General features: G+C 43.4%; 1 protein-coding gene across 2 annotated transcripts in view; it reads left to right on the top strand.

The window, feature by feature from the left end:
* Window positions 1-26,182, top strand: part of LOC144693693 (ephrin type-A receptor 3-like) — a 408,573-nt gene that overhangs the window by 199,445 nt on the left and 182,946 nt on the right. For both annotated transcript variants that reach the window (XM_078563602.1, XM_078563601.1), the window contains exon 4: window positions 25,198-25,353. In XM_078563602.1, coding sequence (XP_078419728.1) covers window positions 25,198-25,353 — 156 coding nt within the window. The remainder of the gene's footprint in view (window positions 1-25,197; window positions 25,354-26,182) is intronic.

Here is a 26,182-nt window from a genome sequence, read left to right as displayed (position 1 = left end):
AAGAAGTGACTCACAATTGCCTGTACAAGGGATAAAGATTGCAGTTGTAACTGTAACAAGGCAATGTTATTGTAAGCTTCCATTTATATTGGCCGTGGAGTGGTCACTGCGGTTCTGGTCTGTTCATTCAGCCTAACTGAGGTAGCTGAATGTTAATCTCCATTGGATCTGCCTTTGTGATTGAAATAGAGATGACGGATTACATGATGCTGCATTCCAGTATCACAGGCACGGGCTTTTGGAAATAAGTTTGTTACCAGTTGTCATTAGAAAGCAATGACATTGAAAGCTGAGAAGTTCCACAGTTGCACCTTCACTGGTTATTACGTTGCTGTTTTAAGAACCTAAAGATGTAAGAAGTAGGAGCAGGAGTGGACCATATGCCCATTGAGCCTGCTCCACTATTCAATATGATCGTGACTGATCTTCTGCCTCCGCTCCAGTTTCCTGCCCACTTCCCATATCTCGATTCCCTAAGTGACCAAAAATCTGTCTCAATCTTAGATATACTTAACGATGGAGCATCCACAACCCTTGGGGCAGAGAATTCAAAAGATTCACAAGTCTTTGAGTGAAGACATTTCTTCTTATCTCAATACTAAATCATTGATCCCTTTTCCCGAGACTGAACGTCTGTGTTCTAGACTTACCCAGCCAGGAAAATGAACCTCTCAGTATTGACCCTGCCAATCCCTTTCAGAATCTTGTATCTTTCAATGTGATAACCTCTCATTCTCAACTCCAGGGAATGTAGAGTCAATTTACTCGGCTTTCATCATTGGGAAATCCTCCCATTCCGGGGACAAATCCTGTGAAACTTTACTGTACCGGCTCCAATGCAAGTATACCCTTCCTTAGATTTGGAGAGCAAAATTGTGCACAGCATTCCAAGTGTGGTCTCAACAAATCCTATACAATTGGAGCAAGACTTTTTTTTATTCTTGTACACCAATCCCCTTAATAGTTTGCAACAGTGAAAATGTTTTCTTGTGAAAAGCCCATCTGTTCTAGTGTCAGCAGCCAGTTGGACAACATTTAGAGAGCTTACACTCACCTGAGTGATGTCTCCTCCAATGCACAGACACTGAATCAGCGACTTCCTTGCTTACAGAAGAGTCTTCCTGAGGGCCTGCTTTTTATGTCCGACCAAATCACCCAACCCACACTTCTCCTGCCTCCGCATTACTTCCGGGGCCGCCCGCCATGCCTCCCATTACACCTCCCCCCCACCAGAGCCAAAAATCGGAAGTTCCAGGAGACTTTTACAGACGTTGAGTTCACAGGGCTGGGAAATCTCCTAACTCTGGAAAATTCAGGCCTGAGTTTTTGTTTTTGGATGAATGCATTTTTGTTGAATATTTTGAATAATTTCTTTAAATGATTCCCACTATTTAACACCATAGCTTTTTGTCTATTTACCCAATCAGCCTTGCCCACCTCTGCCCTCAAACAGATGTATTTGGTTTTGGTTAAGGTTAAGATTAAGATTCTTGTTTTTGACTGGAGTCTCAAACTTAGTATGGAATTCAATTGCATTATGATTACTTTTTTCTCCAGGGGATCTTTTATTCTGACATTACTGATTAACTCTGCCTTATTACACAATTCTAGATATAAAATAGCTTTATCTCTAGTTGATTCCACAAAATATTGTACCTGGAAACTGTCATGAAAGCATTCTACAAACTAATTTTCCAGATTACCCCTTGTTAATTTGATTTATCCAGTCGATATGAAGATTAAAGTCTCCACAATTGCACAATTGATACAAACTACTAATTCTCTGTCCAATAATATCCAACTGTTAGAGGCTTACATACTACTCTCACCAGCATTTACTGACCCTTGTTATTCCTATTCTCCACCCATACTGATTTCACTTCCTGATTTTTGTGCCAAGGTCCTTCCTTTGTCCTTATGTTATTCTTTACTATCAGAGCTACCTCTTCTCTTTTTCCATTCTGCCTGCCTTTGAAATATTTATTTCCCAACTTTGGTCACCTTGTAGCCATGTCTCTTTAATGTGATTAGATCTAAACCATTTATTATCTCTATTTCTGCTGCAAGTTTGTCTATCGTATTACAAGTGCTTTGTGCATTCAGATAATTTTATTTTTTTACCATTATTCTTTGCATGGGCCTGACTCGTGGATAACTATTATCGTTACAATTCTCGGTTCCTTTCTGTCCCACTCTGCTCGTCTTTACTCGAAAGCTGCACTGCTCTATTTCCTCACTATTCTCTTTAGATTTCTAAATCTCCCTTCATCTCAATTCTTCCTCTCCTTACCCTCCTTCCCCCACCTGGCTTATAGTTGAAAGCCCTAACTATGGCCCTAGTTACACAATTCACCAGGATACTGATCGCAGCCCACTTTGAGTGAAGCTCATCCCAACAGAACAGCTCCCTCTTTCCCCAATCCTAGTTCCATCGCCCCATGAATCGAAACCCTTCCATTCCATTCTTTCAGCCACCTAAAGGAGTATTAGTAGTCTCAAGAAGGGCTGCATTTGTTGCCAAAGCTGCAGCCAATGCCAGGCATGTGCAGTTGATACTGTTGCTCCCTTGCGTCATAGTGAGCGATGGCATCAGCAGCAGCCAGGACCAAAAATGGCGCCGCTCAAATAATCACAGCTGTGTTTTCTCCCCTGTTTTAGCAACAGTCAAAGCCAGCCCCTTTTTAAAGATGTTACAATTCCCAGTTCGGAACTTGAATTAATTACCTTTGTGAATAATGACTTCACCGATACCTTTTTAAGAAGAAAGACAGAAATCTTAAACCATGTCCTCTTTATTTTAAACTTGGCGTCAATATTAAATGTACCATACAAACACATCCAATGCATCATGATTTGTACAGACAACTTAAAATGCTGTTTTTAATGTCTTTTATGCTAGCCTGCAGGGTCTGAATTCAGGATCTATCAGATGTGTACATACACGATCCCAAAAATACTGGCTATAATTTGCATAACCACACTGGAATTTAGGAGGATATCTGTCTCTTGTGTCTAAGTAATTAATAGATAGCTTTATTGTTCTCCAGGCTAAAGCTAAACTTTCAACCATATTCATTGCAGACAGCGTGTCCATACAAATAGAAAAGCTTTTCACGCATGCACAGAGGCGTACTGGTAGGCAGGTCACAGTGGAATGATGTCATTGGAGTTCCATGCATGTACAGGCCAGTGTGTATGCGCAGACCGGCCATCTTGCGATGGCAGGAGTTACAATGCTCAAGAAAAGGCAACTATGCCTGTTCTCATTTGTTCAGAAGCATGTAACGCTCATGTACATCGCATTTTGCATTGAGAGGCTTGGTATCATTAGCATCAGGAATTAATTCTGAATCATTTTATGGCTGGGTCAAGGACATACATATCTCAACACCTCCAACATTGTCCTAATCAGTTCAGGGGCTCCATTCTGTCCGGATTGGAAGAAGAGGCAGATTTTACAAATTCTTCTCCAACACACTCCATCTGTTCCCATGTGGTTAAACATGATTGAAGTGAATCACAGCTCCACCTTTTCTTTCTTTCCCCATTGAAAAGCCCCACCAAATAGTTTATGATGAAGACACTGCCCTTAAAATGCTTTTTGAGAAAAGTTGAGTTCAGACATAAGGTTGGGACTTCCATTCTTTAATGTAACTCCTATAAGATACAGAGGTAGTGCGAGAGAATAATTTTTCATGTTGATCTTTTGCTTCTGGTTTTCATATAGTCAGCAGTGCTGTACCATCACTGAATGTGTTCATAGCTATAAGATATAGACTGCTTTGAGAAGTCTACACAATTGAATTAACTAGAACCCCGTGTAATAGCAAATATCATGGCTGTGGGTGTGAAGGTTCTGATAGATGGATGCAAAGATGCTCATGTAGCCTGTCTTGCCAGATGTATTTTTGGGTACCCATTGGAAAATCTGTTTATGTCAGTAATGATACAGGGGCAAATGTAAAAATAAAAGCATTGGTGGAAAGGTTCTGTGAATTCAAAGTGTTAATAAAAGAAATTAAGAAAAATGGACCAGAAATTGCATCAGACAGAACAGCTGAATAAATTTACTTTCTAGCTCTTTTGAATCACTTTTGTATATTGCTCAGGTCTTAGCAACGCTTGATGCCCTTTTACATGGATATCAATGAGAAGCAAGATATATCTGGAGAAAACCAATGCACGTGGGCCTTCATAGTGAATAATCACCCCCATTATCTTTACTTAACATTTGCAGAGGAAAAAAACTTGTTGTTTTAAAATGACTTTCTTGAAAGATTAGCTGTTTTCGACCTGTGGATATGTACAGCTCAGTTGCTCCTGCAAAGGTGTCGTGTCCATTGATGACCTCAGTACAAAATCTCATGGAGAATTAAGTTTAGCCACATGGGAACAGACGGAGTGTGTTGGAGAAGAATTTATAAAATCTGTCTCTTCTTCCAATCCGAACAGAATGGAGCCCCTGAACTGTGATGGACAATGTTGGAGGTGTTGAGATATGCACATCCTTGACCCAACCGTAAAATGATTCAGAATTAATTCCTGATGATTTGATACCCTGATTTGAACATGTCTTTTCTTGGTGAACTTTTATGCATTTATCAGTATCAAATTGTATTAAAAAAATCATTGTTTGATCAAAAGAAAAAAAAAATAGAATGCCAAGTGGCTGAGAGTGAGCAATGAGGCTAGTAGTTTATTCTAGGTGGTTTTGAGTGACATGAATCATATGACTAAAATATATGTTCTGTATTGCTACTTTGCAGACCGAAGATTGAACAACTGCCTTACGCTTGCTAAAATGTGTATATTTTACATGATATACTATTGCTTAAGTCTTAGTAAATTGGAAACAGTGTTGTCACGGGCTTTGGAAGTTCACTTTAATGAGATCAGCTGAAAACTGGAAGGTGGTTACAATGTCATTATGACAGAATAATACTCCTTGATGTCTCATAGGGCATAAGATATGTTTTAGAACAGTTTGATAGTTTGAGAAATTTAAGGGCTACACTTGTGTTCTGATGGCCCCATGACCATATTGCAAAAATAACAGCAAGTAGCCATGATTGTTAACATAATGTGTATTTGTGAAACATCTTCTGCTAATCTCTTAGCACCAGAGCAGCATCTCAGCTTCACTGAAAACAAGCCAATGGAAAGCCCTGGTCTTCCAATAAACAGTAGAAACAAGCCATTCTTCATCATTTGCTGCACATTCTGTCACACTCAAGATTACATTAAGCAGCACCTGACCCTGCGGCCCCCCCACCCCCACCCCCAGAAAGAAAGGCTTGCATTTATACAGTGTCACCCATGACCTCAGAATGTGCCAACATGTTATACAGCCAGAGAATAGAAACTGTGGTCACTGTTGTAATGTTGGGAAAATGGCAGCTAATTCGTGCACAGCAAGCTCCCACATATAGCGTTGTCTAATAGTTGACTTCTCTTGGTGTGGGTCAAATGGGGCAGAATTTTACAGGAAGTGGGGTTTCCACCACCTGAAGAGTCAGCGGGGAACGCATCCCCACCGAAGCTGGCTGCCCCACAACCATTTGACACTCCATTGATTGTTAATTGGCTGGAGGCAAGATTTCCACCCTCACTTGGGAGGAAGTCCCGCCTCTGAAGGCTGCCGGCCAATCTGATTGGCTGGCAGCTCTGTAGTCCCTTCAGCACCACCAGAAGCAGTGGCCACTGTTCAGACCACAAGCATTCCCCAGATTCTAAGTCCCAGCGCCCCAGAAGGAGGTTAGAGTGGGGTCTCACGACAGGGATGGGAGGGGAAGCCCAAGGGTGGTGGGGAAAGAGGGCTGGGAGTCATGAAGGCAAGGGCAATGTGGAGGGAGCACCTAGGGGGGGTGACAGACTTTGCAGGGGTTGTTGTGGGGGGGAGGTGGGCAGTGTCTCATCTCAAAAGGGTGCCAGTAATGGAGGTTCCAACCCCTTCCCACCCGAGACATGATCTGCACGGTGATCTGCTGGGCATATTCCTATTCCTTGAATTCCTCCTGCCAGCTGAAAAATTGCAGCCAGGTAGGATGCGACCCTTAAGTGGCTGATAACTTGCCACTTCAGGGCTTAATTCAGAGCGATGGCTGCCTGAGGCCTCGAACGTGCCCCCCCATAAAAATGCAGACATGTTGGGTACGGGTGGGAAGAAGGCCATGTGGGAAATTTTACGGCCTCCCCACTGCCTGCAGCCCTGCCAGTGAGGAACCATAAAATTCTCCTGACAGAGTCAGAGGCTCCAATCTTTCGTGAGGAGCTAGATTTCTTGTGGTATTCCTTTTGTAAGTGAGATAATATGGTATGCGCGACATGCTTGAATGGTTTGGGTGGGTGTGGAGCTGATTAACTGGATTTGGGAAGTGAAGATTTGCTAGGGGGTATTTGGAAGAAAAGCACTTGAGAATCTTTGGGAGTAGTTGGTACTTGGCGCTAGCGGGGATTTGTACAGAGCAGTTGAGTGAAGGAAGCAACAGGGCAGGGAATGTTTCAAAGATTGCAATCACAAAGAATTAGAGTGAACAAAATGTTGTACTTAAAATTTAGATTTGTGGAGTAAAGAGATAACAAGGAGCAGCGTTTTGAAAGAACGTACAACAGGGATGAGTCCCTCGCAGAGAAACTGAGGAACTTAGTCTTTGGGAAGAGAAGAGTGAGGAAGAGGGTTCCAAAAAAAAAAAAATGGACAAAAGGACTTTAAAAATTGCAGAACCAAACTTTCAAGAAAATTGATGGTCAGCATTTCCAGAAAAGAAAGAATGGGAACAGGAATTTGAAAAAAGTAAACAGAAGCAGGACTTCAAAGTTAAGAAAAATGAGGGGAATATGGTTTCCCACAAGAAAAGGCTTTGGGGAATAGAACTTTCAAAACATTGTCAGGAACAGAACTTCAAAGCAAGTAGATGTAAATTGGGGAAAAAAAACAAGGTAAAGAGGAGGAATTGGGAAAGGAGAAAAAGAACAGAGTCAGGGGATTGCAGCATGAAAATTAACATCACAATAAAAATAGCTTAGCACTAACAGGCCTTCAAAGTAAGAGCAGCAATGGAGTTCTTCAAAATTAAAATACCTGGGCAAAAACAAAAATAGCTCGAAAAACTCAGCAGGTCTGACATTATCTGCAGAGAGGAGGACAGTTAACGTTTCGAGTCCGTATGACTCTTCACCAGAACTGAATGTTCAGAAAGAATGTTCTGATGAAGAGTCATACGGACTCGAAATGTTAACTGTGTTCCTCTCCGCAGATGCTGTCAGACCTGCTGAGTTTTTCCAGCTATTTTTGTTTTTGTTTCAGATTTCCCACATCCACAGTATTTTGCTTTTATCTTAAAATACTTGGGAACTGCCTGGACAACTTGGAGCAAGTGGGGAAGGAGCAAAGTTGGAGTGGGAAGCATTTCTCATGAGAGCTGCTAGTGGAAGTGGCCTGTAAAGCTGATTGTGACTGGGAGTTCAAAGCTGGAGTTGAAATATAATCCAGTTAAAGGCAGCAAGTATAATCAATAGAGTAATGCCATTCAATTTGTATATTCGTCTGCGAGGACGGAAATCACACCTCAGTAGAATAAATAGGAAAACTGAAACACTAAAGAAATAGCATTAGGTAGTATAGAACTTGAGTATTGCTGCAAAAAAAATTCAAACCATAGGCCAGAATTTTACACTCCCCCCAACCCCCCTGACCCCAGCAGGTTCTGAGGCAGAGGGGTGGGGAATGTGAAATTGCATGGACGGGATTCCCTCTGGGTTCCGACCTTGAAGCGATTTTACGCTGGGCTGTGCAGGGTCTCAGACAGGAAGCCCGCCCTTACCCCAATTAATGGCTGCTTAAGGGCCATTCCCCACCCAGCTTCAATTTTTAGGCTGGCAAGCGGATGACAGCTCGGGTGGATGGGGTGTGGGCGTGGGAAATGCCAGAAATAAAGATAGTTGGATCTCGGGGGCGAAGGGGAGGCGATGGAGTGTGTCTGGGGGGTGCCCTCCCCTTAGGGCCCGGTGACCTCCAGATCTCCCTCAACCCCCACCTAAGTGGCCTATCCCCAAGACTCCGCAACCCCCTAGGCGTAGCCTACCTTCCCCGCCCTGGGACCCCTGCCACTTCCCATATCCTCTGGCTCCCAGGACTTAGTGCCAGGCAGCTCCTTGCAGTGTCTCTCCCGGCCGCTGGAGTGCTGTACCTGGAGGGACTGGAGGTTGATTGATCTGTCCTCTGATTGGCCGACAGCTCTTCAAGGTGGGACTTCCTCCAAGCGGAAGTCCCACCTTATGCCAATCAATGCTTGTTAGAGCGTAATATGGCATCGGGGCTGCTGGAGTCAGTGGGGAACATCGGATGGCGGGCTCAAAATTCAGGTCATCAAGGTCCAACATTGGATGTGATTCTGCAATTGGGCAACACCTACTAGACAATACTGATTGTGCTAAGAATTAGAGTGAACAAAATGTTGTACTTGTGGAGAAAAGAGATAATAAGAAAGAACATAACAAAATATATTTAAAAAAGGGTGACAGCCCAAGATGGGGCACTATAACAAAAATAAAATTTCAAAGGAAACTTAGCTAATTGAAAGCCAGTTTAAGATTGTATTTCGGACTTGCAGTGTGGCCACTTATGCATGCTAGAAACCTTATATATTCACACACAGGGCGATGTCCTTTGCAGAGTAAAGGAACATGTCTATACATTGCACTTTTTTCAACTAAACAGAAATTTAGGGAATAGCCATTCCCTCGTTCATTCCCCAGGACAATGCCTTGACCAATCCGAGTTGACCTGCTTGGTTTGAATTTGAATAAAGCTGGGCAGTTAATTGTTTCATTCTACATTCTCCATGGCAACGCCTCCACTAATTAGATTCCACATGCCAACTAATTCGCACTCTCTTCTTAGGCAGTATAAGTTGCTGTTCCCCTGTTTCCGTTGAAAATCCTTCCGAGCTATCCTGATGAGTGCAAGACAAAAAGTTTTGATAGCATGTCTCTTTTTTCAGAAATATCGTTACAATAAGCAATAAGAAAATTGTGGCAGGAAAAGTGTTACAGGAAGTATCACATTTACAGCAAGTACTTTCTGTACATGAGACTTTAAATATATTATTAGCACACCCCCATAGTATTGCTTAGGGTGAGTCAGAAGATGTGTTTTGTTATAACAATAAGATGCTATGCCACATAACATAGGCATTGGTGAGACTACACCTAGAGTGCTGTATACACTTTTGGTCTCCTTCGTTAAAGAGAGACCTGCATTGGAAGCAGTTCAGAGAAGGTTCTGTCAACTGATTCCTAGGAAATTATGAGGAAAGATTGAGAAGGTTGGCCCTATACTCATTGGAGTTTAGAAGAATGAGAAGTGATCTTATTGAAACATATAAGATTCTGGGGGGAATGTGATGTGTTAGATGCTCAGAGGATGTTTCTTCTTGTGGGGAATCTGGAACTAGGGGTCATAGTTTCAGAACAAGGGCTCACCCATTGTCCCTACTTCTTAGTTCCTATGTTCTTAGAATGCAGAATGTATTTATCAGGACCATTGATTTGTGGTAACTAAATAACTCAAATTCTGCTCTTTCAAAATGACAAAGTTTAATCCGGAAAGTGATTGTGACATTTTAAGAGATGTACACAATAAGCAAGACTGTCAACATATATCACAATCGTGCCTAGAATACAAATGGTTGAGGATTAAAATGTATTGCAAAATAACATTAGTGCACTTAAGAGTTATATAACAGTAACCAATGTATGTAGTTTAGCTCTCTTTTGATTTATGTATAAACAATGCTTCATTTGTTACTCTTGCTGAATAATTATGCACAAATCAAGAGGCGTAATAGGAGACTGTACAGATGAGAAACATTAACTTATTTGTAATTAGCAGGAAATGCAACTCAGTTGTGAGGGTACTCTTTTCATCATCCTTCTCTTTGTGTTATTGGACATGTATCAGAACTTTTTCTTAATGCTCTGGCCAGAGCACACTGGACTTATTCACGCAGATTGGAAAACTAGACAGAAGTGTCGTGGGAAGCGTTTTTATTAACCATTGTTTATTACTTCAATGATATACATCTGCATTTCTGTTGTACCTGATCTCCCTCACTTCTTTCCAAAAAAGTCTCCCTTTTCAAGTTTGAAACTCACAATATTACGTTACTTTTACCTCATCAGTGTCAAATTTTGGCTTCAAAATATGAAAACGAGTTGACTCTTCATTGATGGACAAGCCTACATTCATATAATTTGCCTAATAACTTCTAGCAAAAACAAATGTGTTTCCTGGTGACTTAGTATTTTTATATGAGCGCTTAGATTAGAAGATTGAAAAAAAAATCAGAGAAAATAAATTACACTGAATACAAGAGTCAAATATATAAACCATGAGAAGGATGAACCATGGGATAATGGGCTTCCTGTAATGACACGGAGAGCAACAGACTGAATGGCATGATAATCAACCATAAAAGTCCAAGGTTCTCTATATCGTTCTTGTTGAATATGCTAAGATCAGACCTTTTACAACAAGAGGCACATTTGTCCCTTTTAAAATACAATTATTAAAAAACCTTGATGACAGACCAAAGCCCATGGAACAGGACATTACCAAGTTCCAAAAGTGTAGATGAAAACACAAGCTAAGTGACAGCAAGCATGTATTTTAAAAGCCTATTGATCTGGAAGAGAAAACAGAGCTATGTTTAATTAAATGTGCTACACATTACACAAGTCTGGAAACAGATGAAGACCATTTCCCTAGGCTACTGAATGCTTTCCAATGATCCCTGCTGGATTCTGTGCATCTTTTTAATGTTCTTGGGATGTAAACAACACTATTTAATACTGGAGGGTCAATGTAGTTAAGAGCCACATGAGCGGATCATTGAATTTTTACAACAAACCTTCATGAGTTTTTTTCTCCTGGTCCACAGATTAGTTGAATTCAACATCATCATATCTTTGTCGTGGTGAGATTTAGACTAATAGAGCAGGATTTTCCATTTGGTTCAGGGCCCCAACATTGGGATCAAATGTGGGTCCTGACTCAACATCGTGTCGGGAGCAGTAACCTAAAACGATTTTTGCAGGATTAGCCAATTAGTGCTCGGTATCCAATCAAGGATAGTGGGCAGCTGTCGAAGTTGGAGGGCCAACAGGAGGCCCTCCAGCACTGAAGAAGCTGAAACCTGCCATTGCCAGTCAGGGAGAGAGAGGGAGCCTCCATCTTAAGGTGCCCCTTCCTGCACTTTTAAAATGTTTGAAATTAAAATGGCCACAGCTGTCAGACTGCCATTATTGGGGGGGAAACCCTCCTGTGGCTGTGGCAGAAGGGGAAGAGGTATCCTGGAGTCTTGCTCCCACTGACCTGCCATCTCCAGGCATCTGCTGTGTTCCCATAGTCATAGGAGTCCCCCAGGCTAACTGAAAAATTCCAATCAGCCTCTAATCAATGGTTTAAATTGACCTTTAAAATAGCTTAACAAGCTGCCGGAGCTTGTGGACGGGTAGCCGTCCCGCGCCCAATCTGGCCTGAGGAAAATGGCTGGAGCTGGGGCTGTGGCGGGGAACCAGCTCACCAGGCATGTTGGGAAATTCTGTGCTGGCCCACCTGCATTCCTGCCCCCATATCAGCACCAAACTCCTGCCCCTGATCTGAGAGTTACTAGTCCAAAATCAAAATCATTAAGCTACCACATAGATCTTCATGCACAGGAGCATGCTTAGTTCTGATAATACCCTGACATCATTCACAGTCAAGACTGATATAGGCAGAATAATCAACTGAGCAAGATACTGAGGGACTACTGGATCACTGGCATCCTAACCTCAAAAAGACTTGGTGCCTTGAGGGGAAAAGATAAAAAAAGCAGCAGAAAACGGAGGAGGGAGTGTGATGAATCAAACCAGAGATGTCACAATGTAAAAAAATCACAAGGTTTTGAAAGAAAATGGAGCAGTATTACATATGTGGGAATGCGTGATTAATTACTGGAGCATTGCATTTTTAATCTGTTAATTTAACTATAGGTTTCTCCTTAACCAATTAGTTCACTAAATCTATACCCAACAGTTTGTTCACTAATTGAAGAGTCATTGCTTCCCCGTCATTTGCTATTTATTAAATAACGCTTCCATTCAAGTACAACAAAAGCACAGTCGCTCCAAGGCTGATGAGCATGGTGCTATAATTCATGGCATAAACAGAAAGCCATAAATACATTCCTAGCATGTATTACACAATCAAATAAATTGTTGTTTTGGTGAGTTCTTTGTGCTCTCTCTCTCTAAAGACTGTGCAACACAGGACATTAGTTCTAAAAGCTATTGATTGGCAAAAACAAGACTTACTCACTGAGACATTAATATTTAATCAGTGTCTCTCATACAGGAGAAAGCAATTTGGAGACATTTCAAGTTTTTTGTGCAGCGAAGTGCTAAACCTTTGTGAGATCTTAGTTTAGTTTGCATAATTGATTAGTATGACTTTGTCTGGGTGAGAAGAGGTTTTGATTGATGTGACCTGACTGGGACATTGAATTTATCATTTTTTTTTAAGAAGTTAAATTTCACTGGGAAAACCGTCAGGTTTTTGGGGATGTGCTGCTACGTTTGCAAAGCTGTAGTCTTTCTTGACTAGAGGTCACTGGACACCTCAAAACCTACTGTTCCCCTGTCTTATTCTTTACAAAAAATCCGTGGACCCCCATTGTATCATCCAGTGGTCCCTTTAACAGCTGTAGCAGATTTCGTTCATTTGCTGAGCTGGAAATTTTTAAGTTTAATTATTCTCTAACACTCAGACCTGTAAACTCCCGCTTGACTGGAGTGAGACTTGACTCACTTTGATTTTAAAATGTCACCTACAGGAATCCCTCCCTTAAAAAATAGACATGGGTCCATTTATTTCAAAGGGTTTATAATCCACCTTATTCCTCCTGATCATAAATATGTATTCACACCGCAGGCCTAGCATTGGTGCGAAGATGTTTTGACATCGCACTGACATACAGCTTATGGAGTTTAAATCGGGTACCAAAGGTTGAAAGGCCTCTGAAGCAAAGCAGTGTGAGACGTGCTCCTTCAAGGAGTCTCATTCCCCTTCACTCCAAGGTTGAGTTAGCTAGACACTCCATATTCAGGCTTTATTTACACTATAACTGCAGCATAGGTGTGAATTGAAACGAAACAACCACACTCTACCCACAGTGGGAATATGGACCTATGTCTCATTTCTAACATTCCTTCAACGTTGACAGCTTTCTGTACAAGGATGCTTAAAACTTTCATTAATTAAAATATGGATATCGACTGCTATGGAAATTAATACACAGATGAGGGTTAATGCAGTAATTGTAGAATTACATTTAATTTATAGCACCGAACAGGCCATTCAACCCAACAAGACTGTGTCTATATTTATATTCCACACCACCTCCTCCCAGCCCTACTTCATCTGACACTATCAGCATATCCTTCTATTCCCTCCTCTGTGTGTTGACATAGCTTCCCTTAATTACATCTCTGCTATTCACCTAGGCTATTCCTTGTGGTATCAAGTTTCACATGCTGAGGAACCTCAGCAATTGATACTCATTTTTAAAAATAGCAGTTAAAAGGTTCCACAATTGGGATCCAAGTGAAAATCCATTTAGAGTTTTTTTTTTGTTATGTAGAATATTTTAATAGTTTAAAGAGTAGATATGTTAGACCCGGTGACTAAAGTTGACTGAGAAATGTTGCTGAATGTGGCAGTAGAATGATCAGTACCACTATAAACCAAGAAGCATATCATTTCAACAACATGACCTTCATTCAGCTGCTTCATAATCAGTAACACATCTCATCTAGTTCAGAATTATGTTGTTGACATTCATTGAGACTGAGAAATCAAACACTGAAGCCTGGGGCCTGCAATAGGCCCACAGTACCCAACATTTTAAAGCCAGTGCACAAGTTATCTGGTAGACTTATTAATCCATGACTTTAATTTAAATTAGTCCTCTGCCCAATACTGCAGCTCAACTTGCTGAGGATGACTACAGAGGCACACAACCCATTTGGAACAAGCACAGAAGTGCAGGCCATCTTAAAATTAAAAAGAAATCTCTTCCCTTTGACCTTTTGCTGCTGATGCTGCCAGTTTCTGCATGATACTAACCAAGTGGCTGGCACACAACAAGTGACCACTATTCCTTCATCAGCCCCTGATAATGCTGTCCTAATGCTTTTAATGCATCATGAAAGACACGTCTGGAGTGACAATAGATTATGTAAATCAATTGATGTCACACTATTGCACACAGTTCACAGAATACTAGAAAACAGTGTGCTACTGGAGGTGACAAAGGCATATTAGAGAGTTGCAGCATCAAACAGGCTGAGCTGGCGGAGGAGGTGAGGAATGTTTTGATGGTAGAAAATGTTCTTTTTGCTGGGAAATAAATAGACCCTGGAGCTCAGCTCAGGGTTGAATAAGACAACAAGGCTGTGAATAATCATGACAAGCATGAGACAGTAGCTGGGGACAAATTTAGAATCAGTGGCAACCGATATAGTAGTTGGCAGGATATAGCTGCGTTCAGTCTCCCCCATGTTAAGTCCTATGAAGTCACAGCTCATGTAAAACCGGATTTTGTACAAGCAGACTGCCAAATTGAGGGAGGCGGTGAAGAGTCGCCAGCATTTTGTATCTGTTGTTGGAAATATAATACTTTTGGTTGTGCTGTACCAACACAGAATATTTACAGGCATCTGCTGAGGTAAGGAAAACATTAACTTTATTAAGAAACAACTTACTGTGCCTTCATCTTGCCATGAAGTTCAATAAGAAAGAGCAAGATCATGAGACATTGCATCACTTCCTGTGATGATGTACACTGTCTCATCAGCATATCACATAGCTAGAATTAACCCCTTATACTACATCTCCCCCCAAATGTCTGATTCTCCCCATTATACGACATCTCCCCCCCAAGCTTCTGACTTCAATTTCTTTTTTATAGGGATCACTGCTGTGGCAGTTTTATTAGTCTACCCAAACAGGTCCTCAGACCCTTTGGAGGGGTTTCGGGAGTTGAGTCCTGGAAACGAAGTCTCACGCTTTGCTGGGCAAAAGAAGGAGAATTTGTAGTTGACTCAGGTTTACCCATCTAGGAGTCATCTGGATCTCTTGATTAAGACAGCGTCTCTGGTCTGTTTGGTTGAGTAGATGACTGCTTCAGCTGTGTAGGAGGTTGCTTCTGTGTGGCAACTATTTATGTCTGTTCCATCTCACCGTACCATTTTCAGTTTAAATGAGGTAGGATTGTGGATGTGGCATCTGTTCAACCGCCTATCTATGATGAGCTTGGTCTCGAATCCAAACGGAGTCTCCTGGTTGGAGGCCTGGCAGGTAGTGTGCTTTGTGATGTTTGTCATAGTTCCACATTTGGCTGGAATGATACTCATCCTCTTTTTCCCTCACCTTATCCAAATCAGTGGCTTGTACACACGACATGAATGTGTGTGGGAGAGTAGGGCGGTGAATTCTCAGTCTTCTTCCCATTAGGAACTCCCTCCCTAACAGTACTCTGTGTACACCTACACCACAGGGACTGCAGCAGTTCAAGAAGGCAGCTTATCACCACCTTCTCAAGAGCAATTAGGGCTGGCCAATAAATGCTGGCCTAGCCAGCGATCCCATGAATGAATTTTTAAAAAAACTCTGACACCGGATGCATCCACAATATGGCCAGGGAATTTGACAGTTGACTGCGAGTATTCTTTTTTGTTGTTGAGTGGAAGCCCTGCTTCCTCTAGGTGTTGCAACACAGCTCACACTCTAGCATCACATTCTGTCTGAGTGGATCCATGGATCAGGACATCATCCATGTGGCATACGATTTCATTCCCTCCCTCTAGGATACTTGACATTGTCTTCTGGAAGATTTCTGGTGCTGATGTGATGCCGAAGGGTAATCTGTTGAAACGAGCCCTCCCAAACGGTGTAATGAATGTTATGAGCAACTTAGAATCTTTATCGAGGGGTAATTGCCAAAAACCACTCTTTGCACCTAGCTTCATAAAGACTGAATTCTTTCTCAATTTTGCTAAACTGTTGTCCACAGATGACATAAGATAACTTTGTATTCAACTGCAGTGTTCAATTGTGTAAAATCTACACAAATTCTAATAGATCCGTTGGGTTTTGGCACTGGGACCATCTCTGAGCACCAGCTTGGTCGTTCTGTCACAGACAAAATAACCTCTTGCTTCAACATAGTCAGTTTCCTTCTTTATCTTTAGCAAGAGTGGATGAGGAACTTGTCTGGGTGTAAACAGACACACTGCCTTCATTTCTGGATAAAGGGTGATGTGGTACACTGCCTTCAGCTTTCCTGGTCCTGTGAACAGCTGTGGAAATTCAGCTCTGAAGTTTTTAGGCTGATCCTCTTAGCTATCCAGGTCCTCTACTCTGCAAATCAGATGTAAGTCCTGCTTAAGAGTGAACAGCTCTGGTACAGGATCACATGTAAGGTCTCAGTGAGTTTTCTGTCACCACATTGAAGATTTTCCTTCAGTTGTCCTATGACCTTGAGTTCTATACTCCTGGTAGTTTTTTGTACGATGGCTGAAGAGAACTTTTCTCCAACTGCAGTTTAGCATCAGAAAGAACTGAAACTGTTGCACCAGTGCCTAACTTTAAACATATCAGCACTCCAGTAGCTTTCGCTTGGTCCTTGAAACTCTCCAAGGAAAGGCATTTCATTATCATTGATATCATCGATTTCATAGATCTTGCCACCTTTCGAAGGCTTCTCTTTTTGCTCACAGTGTACAAGCTTCACACTGTGACACACAGCCTGGAAGTGACCTCTCCTTCTGCAAAAATGGCATTCGGTCTCTTTGACGGGACAATTTTTGTACCTGTGTTTTTTCCCGCCAGACCGATTACAGTTAGCTAGGGCAATTGATGGATGTTCTTCCTGGCTCCCCTGCTTTATTTACAGCCACCTCTCTGCTTTTAAATTTAACATACTCCACTGAGTCACTTGTTTTTTAGATCTGGTTCTCCCTGTCACCCTAAATCATGATCGATTTTGCTTCCTGGTTTCAGCTTGTTCAGCTGAGCTGCCTTTGTTCAGGTTAAAACATCCACCGACTGCGAGTGGTCAGACAACGCTTCATCCAAGACTCCCACAACAATTCTGACCCTGATTAGTTCATATTTAAGCCATATTCACAGTTCTCTGCAAGTCTATATAGATCGTTGATAAATGTATCAATACTTTCCCCCTGCCTTTGGGTATCCTTGTTAAATTTAGCCCTCTCGACAGTGGTATTCTTTTGCAGATTGAAGTAGGCACCAAGTCCTTTTATTACTTCATCATACATAGCTTTTTCTTCATCTATCCCTTGCCTGACTAGAATATTGCCTACGCAGCCAAACAATCACACATAATAGCGTACTGACACAGTCACTGCTTAGTTTTGTCGCAAGGCCCAATGCGGTGTGATAACTGGCAAATCTTCAGCGCTAATTCATCCATGCTTCTGCCTGGTTGAGATCTATGACCTGCTTGAAGCTTGCCAGAGAATTTTCCATACTTGAACTTTCACTCACTGCCACCATTTAATATTCTTGGTCTCATTGTGCTAACACAGAATATTTACAGAGCCTGATGAGGTAAGGAAAATGTTAACTTTATTAAGAAACAACATCCTGTGCCTTCATCTTGCCATGAGTTTCAACAAGAGTGCAAGAGCACGAGATATTGTATCACTTCCTGTGATGATGTAAACTGTCTCATTAGCATATCACACAGTTAGAATTAACCCCTTATACTGAAGAAACCACCAAGGTCAAGCAGGTAAATGTGAAAATATTGGGGATGAAGGATAGATCTTTTGGGGACTCCAGAGATGACCGGAGTGAAGAGAAGCTATTGCACTCACCAACAGATGTCACCTAATCAATACCTCTCGTTTATCTCACGAGCTCCTTTACTTTTTCCAATCTGGGTGCTATCCTGCCTTGGCCTTTTCTCACACTGAAAGAAAAAGTATTTCAGCAAAATCTCAGTCTGTCAGAGAACTGAATGTGGAAGTTTTCCCATATAGTCAGCACTTTGTGAAAGAACACAAAAACCATGACAACAGTGCATCTTTCAACAGAGAAATTCAGAAGTATAAGTCAACTAACTTTGGCTGGTTTTGACAAGGACAAATGAATCTGTACTTGCATTAGAAAAAATCCACGCATTATGTGAACACGTCTGTGGATTATATATTACATAGACCACGTAACGCAAGTAGTCTCTGAATCTTTGTAGTGTGCCAAGGATTAAAGAGTGACCTGGCACCTTGCTGAGTCTAGATGTAAGTCAGGATCTAATTAAATTTGAATACTTTTGACAGCAAATGTGCACCACTGGAGTACTTTCAGAAGACAGTTTTATCTGGAACTGCATTGACCATTTTAACAGATGATTTTTAATAACAGTATTCTGTTACCCACATGGCAAGGAACAGATCAAACCAGAAGCAACTCAGCAGCTGACCAGCATGGATGACGTCCTCTGTAGTATTTCAATCCTTCACAGGTAGATACATGGTGGAATTTTCCGTGCCCATTGGCATCGGGCATCATGGCGGGCATGAGCGGACAATGTGCCAGAAAGGCCAAAAATGGATTTAACACCATCGTGAATCCAGTTTGCGATTGTCCGCTCCACTCGTCAATGGCGGGCTGCCATTCCCACCGCTGGATGTCTGGAAATTCATTTTAATACAGCTGCATCTCACTGTAAGCCCTGCTCACTAGAATCACCCACCAACGTCAAATTTACCGCCCATGTCGGCAGGAAAACACGCCGGTGCAGAACACGTCTTGACAAGTGTGACGTGCAGAAGTCAGGACTTAACGTGAGGGCCTTACTCATATTGTGGACATCCGTGGAGCAAAAGATGTTGGAGCCACACAGACCCTGGAGGAACACGTGCATCACATGCTGAGTGGATTCTCATGGATGTGGCTCTGCAGTGAAGCAGTTCACAGGAGGGGGAAGATCACCGTTGAGGGTTTGCTTTGGGACATTAGTATCTCGGCCTTGGTCTGCTGTGGTTAATTGTCACGGGGTTGGAGAGGAAGGTGTATTGGGATGCGGGAGGTTGGGCTGGGAGAGGAAGGTCAAACTTTAACTAGCAGAGGGAGGTGTACCGGTGGGGTGGGGGAATGAGGTTGGGAGTGGGGGAACGGAGGTGTTGGGAGGGGAGAGGCTGTTGGGGGGGAGGAAGAGGATACAGCAACTGAGGAGGTAGGTGTAAGGGGGGAGGAGTTCGGAGAAGGAAGGACTTTGGGCGTAGGAAGGAGTTTGGGTGGGGGGGGGGTGCGCGGTGGAAGGAGTCCAGGGGGAGGAAGGAGTCCAGGAGAAGGAAGGAGTTTGGAGAGGGGGAAGGAGTCCTAGGGGAGGAAGGGGTAAGGGTGCAGGAAGGAGTAAGGGTGGGAGGGTAAAGAGGCAATGGCCATGGTAGAAGGGACAGCGAGGGTGGTTGGTGGGGACTCGGAGACAGACACGGGACCCTGGGTGTGGGAAAGAGCAGGTAGGGAGGTCAATGTGGATGGGGGTGGGATTTGAGGGAAGATAGGGACCATGCATGTTCATCTGGACATCCTGGGAAGAAAAGGGTTCTGGTTGGTAAGTGATGGTGGGGAGGTGAAAGTTGATGCCAGGTGGGTCAACAGTGATGGGGGATGGAAAAGGACAGGAGAGCTGAAGACAAACTTCAGCAGCAACATCTTGCAAAATTAAAAGTGGGAGGAGCCTCGTGTTGGTTGGGAACAGGTGCTGCATGGGAGTGTGATCAGTGGCTGGTTGGAGATGCAGCTCAGCTCAGATGGACAACTGAAAGAGAACCCCAACAGGCAGCATTGAAGACGCTCGGGACAGTGAGATAATTGTGATAGAGGAAGGATCCACGTGCGTGGGAGAATGCTTCCATGAAGCCCTGAAAGGCCCTGCCATACACACATTTCTCTCTCCAGAATCACTCATGGACCAGCTGTGTGCAGCTGGACTGCTACTGGGGGGTGATGCAAGGGGAGCACCTAGAGGGATGTTGAGGTGCCCCATTTCCCTCTTGCATTACCACTGCAGGATCTCATCCATGGCTCCCATGATGGAGTGCAGGTCTGCATGCATCTCCGCATTCTGCTGGACCAGGGTCTCCATGGCATCTGCCATCCTCCCCATGGAGACCTCCATACGTGTACATGTGGGCACCACTTCATCAGAGAGCAGGCGGACGCACATCTCTGACTTGTTTGCCACTCTGTTGAGGACTTCCAGCAGCTCTGCGTGATGTTCCCCTGCCTTCTGCTGACTCTCCACAATGAGTTGAAAGGCTGAATCCAGAGGCTCGTCAACCTCACTCAGACCTCACAGATGCCTCTTCCCCAGCAGTTGTCCGAGTGCCAGGGGGCAAATTTGTGTCCTCCTGCTGCGGACACATGTCCGTGCGGTGACCACTAGATTGTGAACTGGAGCCTGCTCTAGATCTAGTTCCCATTGAGATGTGTGTCTCTGTGCTGGTGGAGGGTGTGGGTAAGCGCTGTGACAGGTCTTCCAGACCTGCTTATTTCCAGCTCTTCAATGGACGAGGTGTCCTCTTGGCTGGAGGTGAGGACCTGGATGGAGCTGAGGGACTGGCTGGCTGTGGGTGTCTGTCCCTTGGCAGAGCTCCCTGTGAACCTAAGTAGAGATAATTTGTGCGTGGCAGCAGAGTCAAAAGCAGGAGTGAGAGCACTCAGAGTTGCGTTGAGAGAGGAATGATGTGGTGCAGGAAGATCCTCATGTGGGTGTTCACTGCCAACCTCACCAATGCCACAGGCATGGTCCACTTCCTCACCAGTCAGCACAATGGCATGCTCCTCAAAGTGAGTGTGGGGCCTAAAGTGGACCACTCCACCCTGGTCTGGGACCTCTCTCTGCTGTTGTGAGCCAACTTCTGCATGAAAACAGATGGAGAGAGCATGAGCAGGATGCATGGGACTGTGTGGAATGTTTTGTGTGGTGAGCAGAGCCATGGATGGGATGAGGAGGTGAGCTCGAGAGGATATGATCCTGATGGAGATGTGAGGGTGTGTGTGAGAGTTAGTGGTGTTGTCCCTTGAGGTGTGAGATCCCTGTGGATGTGTTGGGTTTGTGAGTGTGAGTTGAGAGTGATGAGAATAGTAACTTATCCTGGCGGAACGGATGAGCCCATTCATCCTGTAGCGGCACTGGGTGACTGTCCTCTTTTGCAGGGCATTGGCGCTGACCACCTCTGCCACCACCTCGCACGCAGGATTGGTGACCTTGTTTGCTGGTCTTCTCCCGGTGTGTGGGTAGAGGATTTCATGGCGGGCTCCACTGCATCCAGTAGGCACTTCAGGGAGGCATCGCTAAATCTGGGGGCAGCATGATTCCTCCCTTTGGCAGCTCGCAGCATCGAAGAGTACTAGCCCTGTGCAGCGGTGGCCTTTAAATATGCCGCCCGGTTTACTGAAGGCCTGATACGACAGGACGCCCTACCAGGCGAATGATGGGACGCCCTACCAGTGACCTGGCGTGTTTCCGGAGAATGTAAGACTAATGAGGCAGGATTGGGACAATATGTTGTGAAAAGCCACTATTTTGGCTGGTGGGTAAAACGTCTTTTTCCCTGCCCGCTACTGCACTTAGTGCAAATCTGGGACAATTCCGCCCATAGTTTCAGAGAGAAACACAAAGAAAAGATAACATTTTAAGGCGAATGATTTTTCACCAGTTCTTCAGAAAGATGACTGATTTGAAATGTTCTTCCTCGCTCCATAGGTGTGGCCTTACCTGCTGAGTGTTTCCAGCATCTGCAGTGTTTTGCTTTTATACTTTTATACTACAAATATCTTTCGCCAGAGATTTGAGTGGTAAAAAGACCTTCTGTGGGATGATAAATGAGTTAGGCATTTACTGTTGTTTCATAAGAATGGTGTTTAGCAGGTCCTGATTAGTAATTAACTTTTATTTTTGCTCTTATATTGTCTCCACTCCTTAAGCAGTTGACTCTCTCACTGAGGTCTGATTTACATGTGTTGATCCCCCCTCTGGTTCTACACTCAATGGCTGTTAATCACATGTGAGCATTGACCATGAGCACAGGCATTGAGTTATGGCAAGATTATAACTGGGACCAATCCTGTCCTCTACACCCAATCTCTAGTAGAGACTGCTGATCAGGACCAGGCAGCCAAACTAATTTTCCCTTCTTTAACCCTCGGGAGCTGTAACCAAATGTTTCACTCTTTCCCTGCTTTGGCTGGTTTGTGCAGCCCAGAGGCAGAATGTTAGTTAATGAGCTGTCAGGATGGCTCACTTACTTATGAATTCCCCTCTCTTGTCCTCCAGCCCGAACACTTTCCTCTCCCCACCCCTACCTTTCCTCCCTCTTTACCTCTCCATCCTCACTTTTACTTCTGCCTCCTCTCCTGTGTTTACATTTGGCATCCAGATTATTCTGGCACATGGTGGTGCACTTTTATGGCCCTGACTTACTTAATATATGCAGATAGATGCTGACATACCTTTGGCCAATGTGAAGAAATGCTACACACTGTGAAAGGTTAAATTGTGTTGATGTTGTTAGTGCTCCGATAAGTCGTGTTTCATATGCTGTAATCAAAGTGGCTTGCAAAGATCACAATTTGATGAAGGTGCTTAAAATACACCAGGGATGGTTTCATGAAGAAAAATAATGAAGCCCAATGACTATAAGACTCACCAAATTCATATTGTTTTTAGAAATTGTGACCAAATGTCAATGTGAGGTGATGAGATTCTCCTTGGATAGCAGATGCATATTTCTTTTTCTAATTTAATAGAAAACATCAGTCTTGCCCCCTAATAGCTCTTCTAATTGGTGTTGAATCATTGGCCGGGATTTTCTGGTCCACCGCGGGCGAGGTGGCACCCCAGCTAGGAGTCCATTGACCTGCAGCGGGACCGGAAGATCCTGGCGGCGGGCGGGTGCGGAATATCCCGCCCATTGTCTGATAACTTACAATAACTGGATTTCCATCTAGGATGGAACTGCCAGGCATGTAGGGCTGATTTTTATTGCCTCAGGAATGGGAAAGAGGATCCGTGTTTCCTGGTTCCGAACCCACTCCGAGGGGATACAGTCACTGACCTGGAATTTTGACTGGGGCGCCCCTTTAATTGGCAAGGAAGGAGGTTCACTGTCCAATTAAGGATGGCGAGTGGGCTGTCAAATCAGAAGCATTCCAGCTTCAGAGGAGCACTTGGCTGCAGTATAAGCAACTAGGAGAGTGCCTGAACAAGAAGTGCCCTCTCAGGCACTTTAAAAAGATTTTAATTAAAAAATAAAAGAAGCATACAGACCAAAATTGTTGGGGGTGGTGGTTGGTGGTGGGGAGCCCCTGAAGAGGGCTGCCTTTAACTGCACCCTCCAACCCAGACAGGGAGGGAGGGCCTATAAGCCTGCCTAGAGTTCTGGCGCCCTGGCCTTCCACTGGGTGCCTGCTTCCAGGCTGTTGACCTGCCCCCAGTCATGTCTGGAAACTGGAGGCCGACTGGAAAATCTCAAGTCAACCTCTGTATTCCCTGTTTAACAAGGCTCTTAACGATCCTAATTTCCTGTCCAACTTTTGGAGGTGCATGGCCTTCCCTGGCCTTGAACCTGTGTCATCCAAAATAGCCAACATTGGGAGCAGGGCTGGGAAACCGTAGCCGGTCTCACAATTCTCAAGCCCCCGTATGCCTCTATTCCCAATGTTGGCAGGGCCTGAAGATTCAGCCTGTAGTATACAATGAGCGTTGGATCACTACCAGCCAGACTCAATGGGCGGTGTAATACAACAGTATCCCTCACACGAAGATCCAGGTAACTAACCGTCAACTAGAAATCTCAATTTCACTTCCAAAGCTTCACTGACATTCGACGCTGTCGGTTCCCTGGGCCCATGTTTATATTCTGAGACTCGTTTGGGAAAGGGGATAACTAGTCTTAGAAGTTTGACAAATGCTGAAGCAGTAATGAAGATCATGCTGGCACCCCAAAGCTTGAATTCTCCCCCTTTTTTCTCAGCTGAGTAGAGTCACAGTGACTGGAGAATTACCTCAGGTTCAATTCAATAACAGATGAATGGTACTTTCTGTCTGGCTGTAAATTAGCACGTTATTTCCCAGAAACCATAGTTTTCCTAGAAGAAACATGTGCTTAAAAAAATGAAAATAAACTCTCATCTGTGATAATCTGAAGTGCCTCTGTGTCATTAAAAGTCTTGTGTTAGCTCCCTTTTGTAGTGTCTCGCGTTAATAATGTCACCCTCAGTGTCATACATCCCAAAAGTGAAAATTTTCATTTAACTGAATAACCATTTATCTGTTCAGTAATCAAATGTCTGATCAACTGAATATGAATGCATCAGAATTTCTAAAAAATTCCAATGAGGAATGAGTAACCAGCAGAGCTTCTTCCAAAGTTGTCGTTCTTGAGCTCAACTAAGTTCATACCGTTCTCAGTCGCCATTTTCTATCTGTCTTTTGTCAGTTTGAACAGTTAGAAATAACATTTGCAGCCTAATGCACAGATAAATAAAACACAGTGTTCCGATTGTAAATCATAACATTGGTTATTTAATGGTGGAAATGCCTGCAAGAATTTCCTCAAACAAAGGCCTGCCTTGTATCTGGAGCCTGGGGATTAAGTTGAAATTTTTAACCTTTATTTTGGGTGCTGTTTATCTTAGTGCTGTGTAAATATTCTGTTGGTGGCATCAAAATGCATCACTGGCATTATGCCCATCCGCCTTCTCTGGAATTACAATTCTTAAGAGCATCCGAAAAAAACCCACATCCCATTACAGGCAGGAAGATCTATTTCCTCAATCTCCATTCCAGCCAGCATTTGCTGCAGTACTGCCTGTCACCAAGGCAGGATTTTGCTGGCTTTAATTTTTTCTGGTGCTAATATTAATGCTGCTTCCTATTCTTAATAAGACAGTCCATTCAGTTAGCAGGAATGGCCTATCTTTCTGGAATGGAGGAGACAATAATTTTCAACCTACCATTCTGAATGGGGAGGATAGAGTTTTGTTCCATGTTAAGCTCGTTTCAGTGATGTCACTGAAGTACTCCAGTTCTAACACATTCTTCTGATTTGTGCTCCTAGCATGTCGACCTGGTTTCTACAAGGCCTCCTCCATGGATGCGTTCTGCATGAAGTGTCCGCCTCATAGCTACTCACACCAGGAGAGCTCATCCCAATGTACCTGTGAAAAAAGCTACTTCAGAGCAGAGACAGACCCCAGGGCTATGCCATGTACAAGTAAGTCAACATGTATACTACAGACACTGAGATAACCATATGATGTGAAGGCTTGATGGAGAGTGTTCTCAAAAGCGCGGAAAACCCATAGCTTTAGAGCACCCTCAGCGATCTGTTACACAAGTGAAAAAAACAACGGGAACTCATTGGCAGTCAGCAGTTCTGCAACATTCCTTGCACATTTATATCCATCAATGAACTTAGCCTGTAAACTGTTTTGGAGTGCTCACCAATTATTAAATGATTTTCCACAAATTACAGGTGTTTTTTCAGTTTGCATTTGCTGAAGCTTTTAGTTTTGTTTGGCACAGAAAAATTAATAATTGCAAGCATGGATTTGATGAATTCAAATTCAATATTATGTTCCAAATAGGGTGGTGTATTTCAGAATGGAAGGTATAGGTTGATAATGTTCATGTGTGAAATTGCAATTTTGGTTGCACAGTAACGGATCATTCATTGTGACTAAACATCGTGCTTCACTCATGGTGCTGGTAGAAGGTCCCACCAGTAGTCAGTGAATACGTACAATGTATGGTGGAATATCTTGCCTTTGGGCTTTGCTCTGTTCCTGTCCATGCTGAGCTAACTGATTTCAGCCTTACCTATAATGAAATAGATATAGTGGCCCAAATTTTCCAGTCTCTGGATTGTCAGAGGCTGGATATACGATGGAAGATGTGCGTCAGGACTCTGCAGAAGTTCCAACGCACGGATATCCTTGGAAATTGCCTGAGAAGTTTAAACTTCCAATGGGCTGATTCCATGAGCTAGAGACAGAGACTTGGGACAGATCCACACAACTTACTTTGATAGTTACCCAGGAAAT

This window comes from Cetorhinus maximus, chromosome 19 (genome assembly GCF_964194155.1).
Source record: "Cetorhinus maximus chromosome 19, sCetMax3.hap1.1, whole genome shotgun sequence".
In the NCBI taxonomy this organism is placed as follows: domain Eukaryota; kingdom Metazoa; phylum Chordata; class Chondrichthyes; order Lamniformes; family Cetorhinidae; genus Cetorhinus; species Cetorhinus maximus.
The sequence above is the reverse complement of the archived record's forward strand: the minus strand, read 5'-3'. Positions and strand labels throughout refer to the sequence as shown.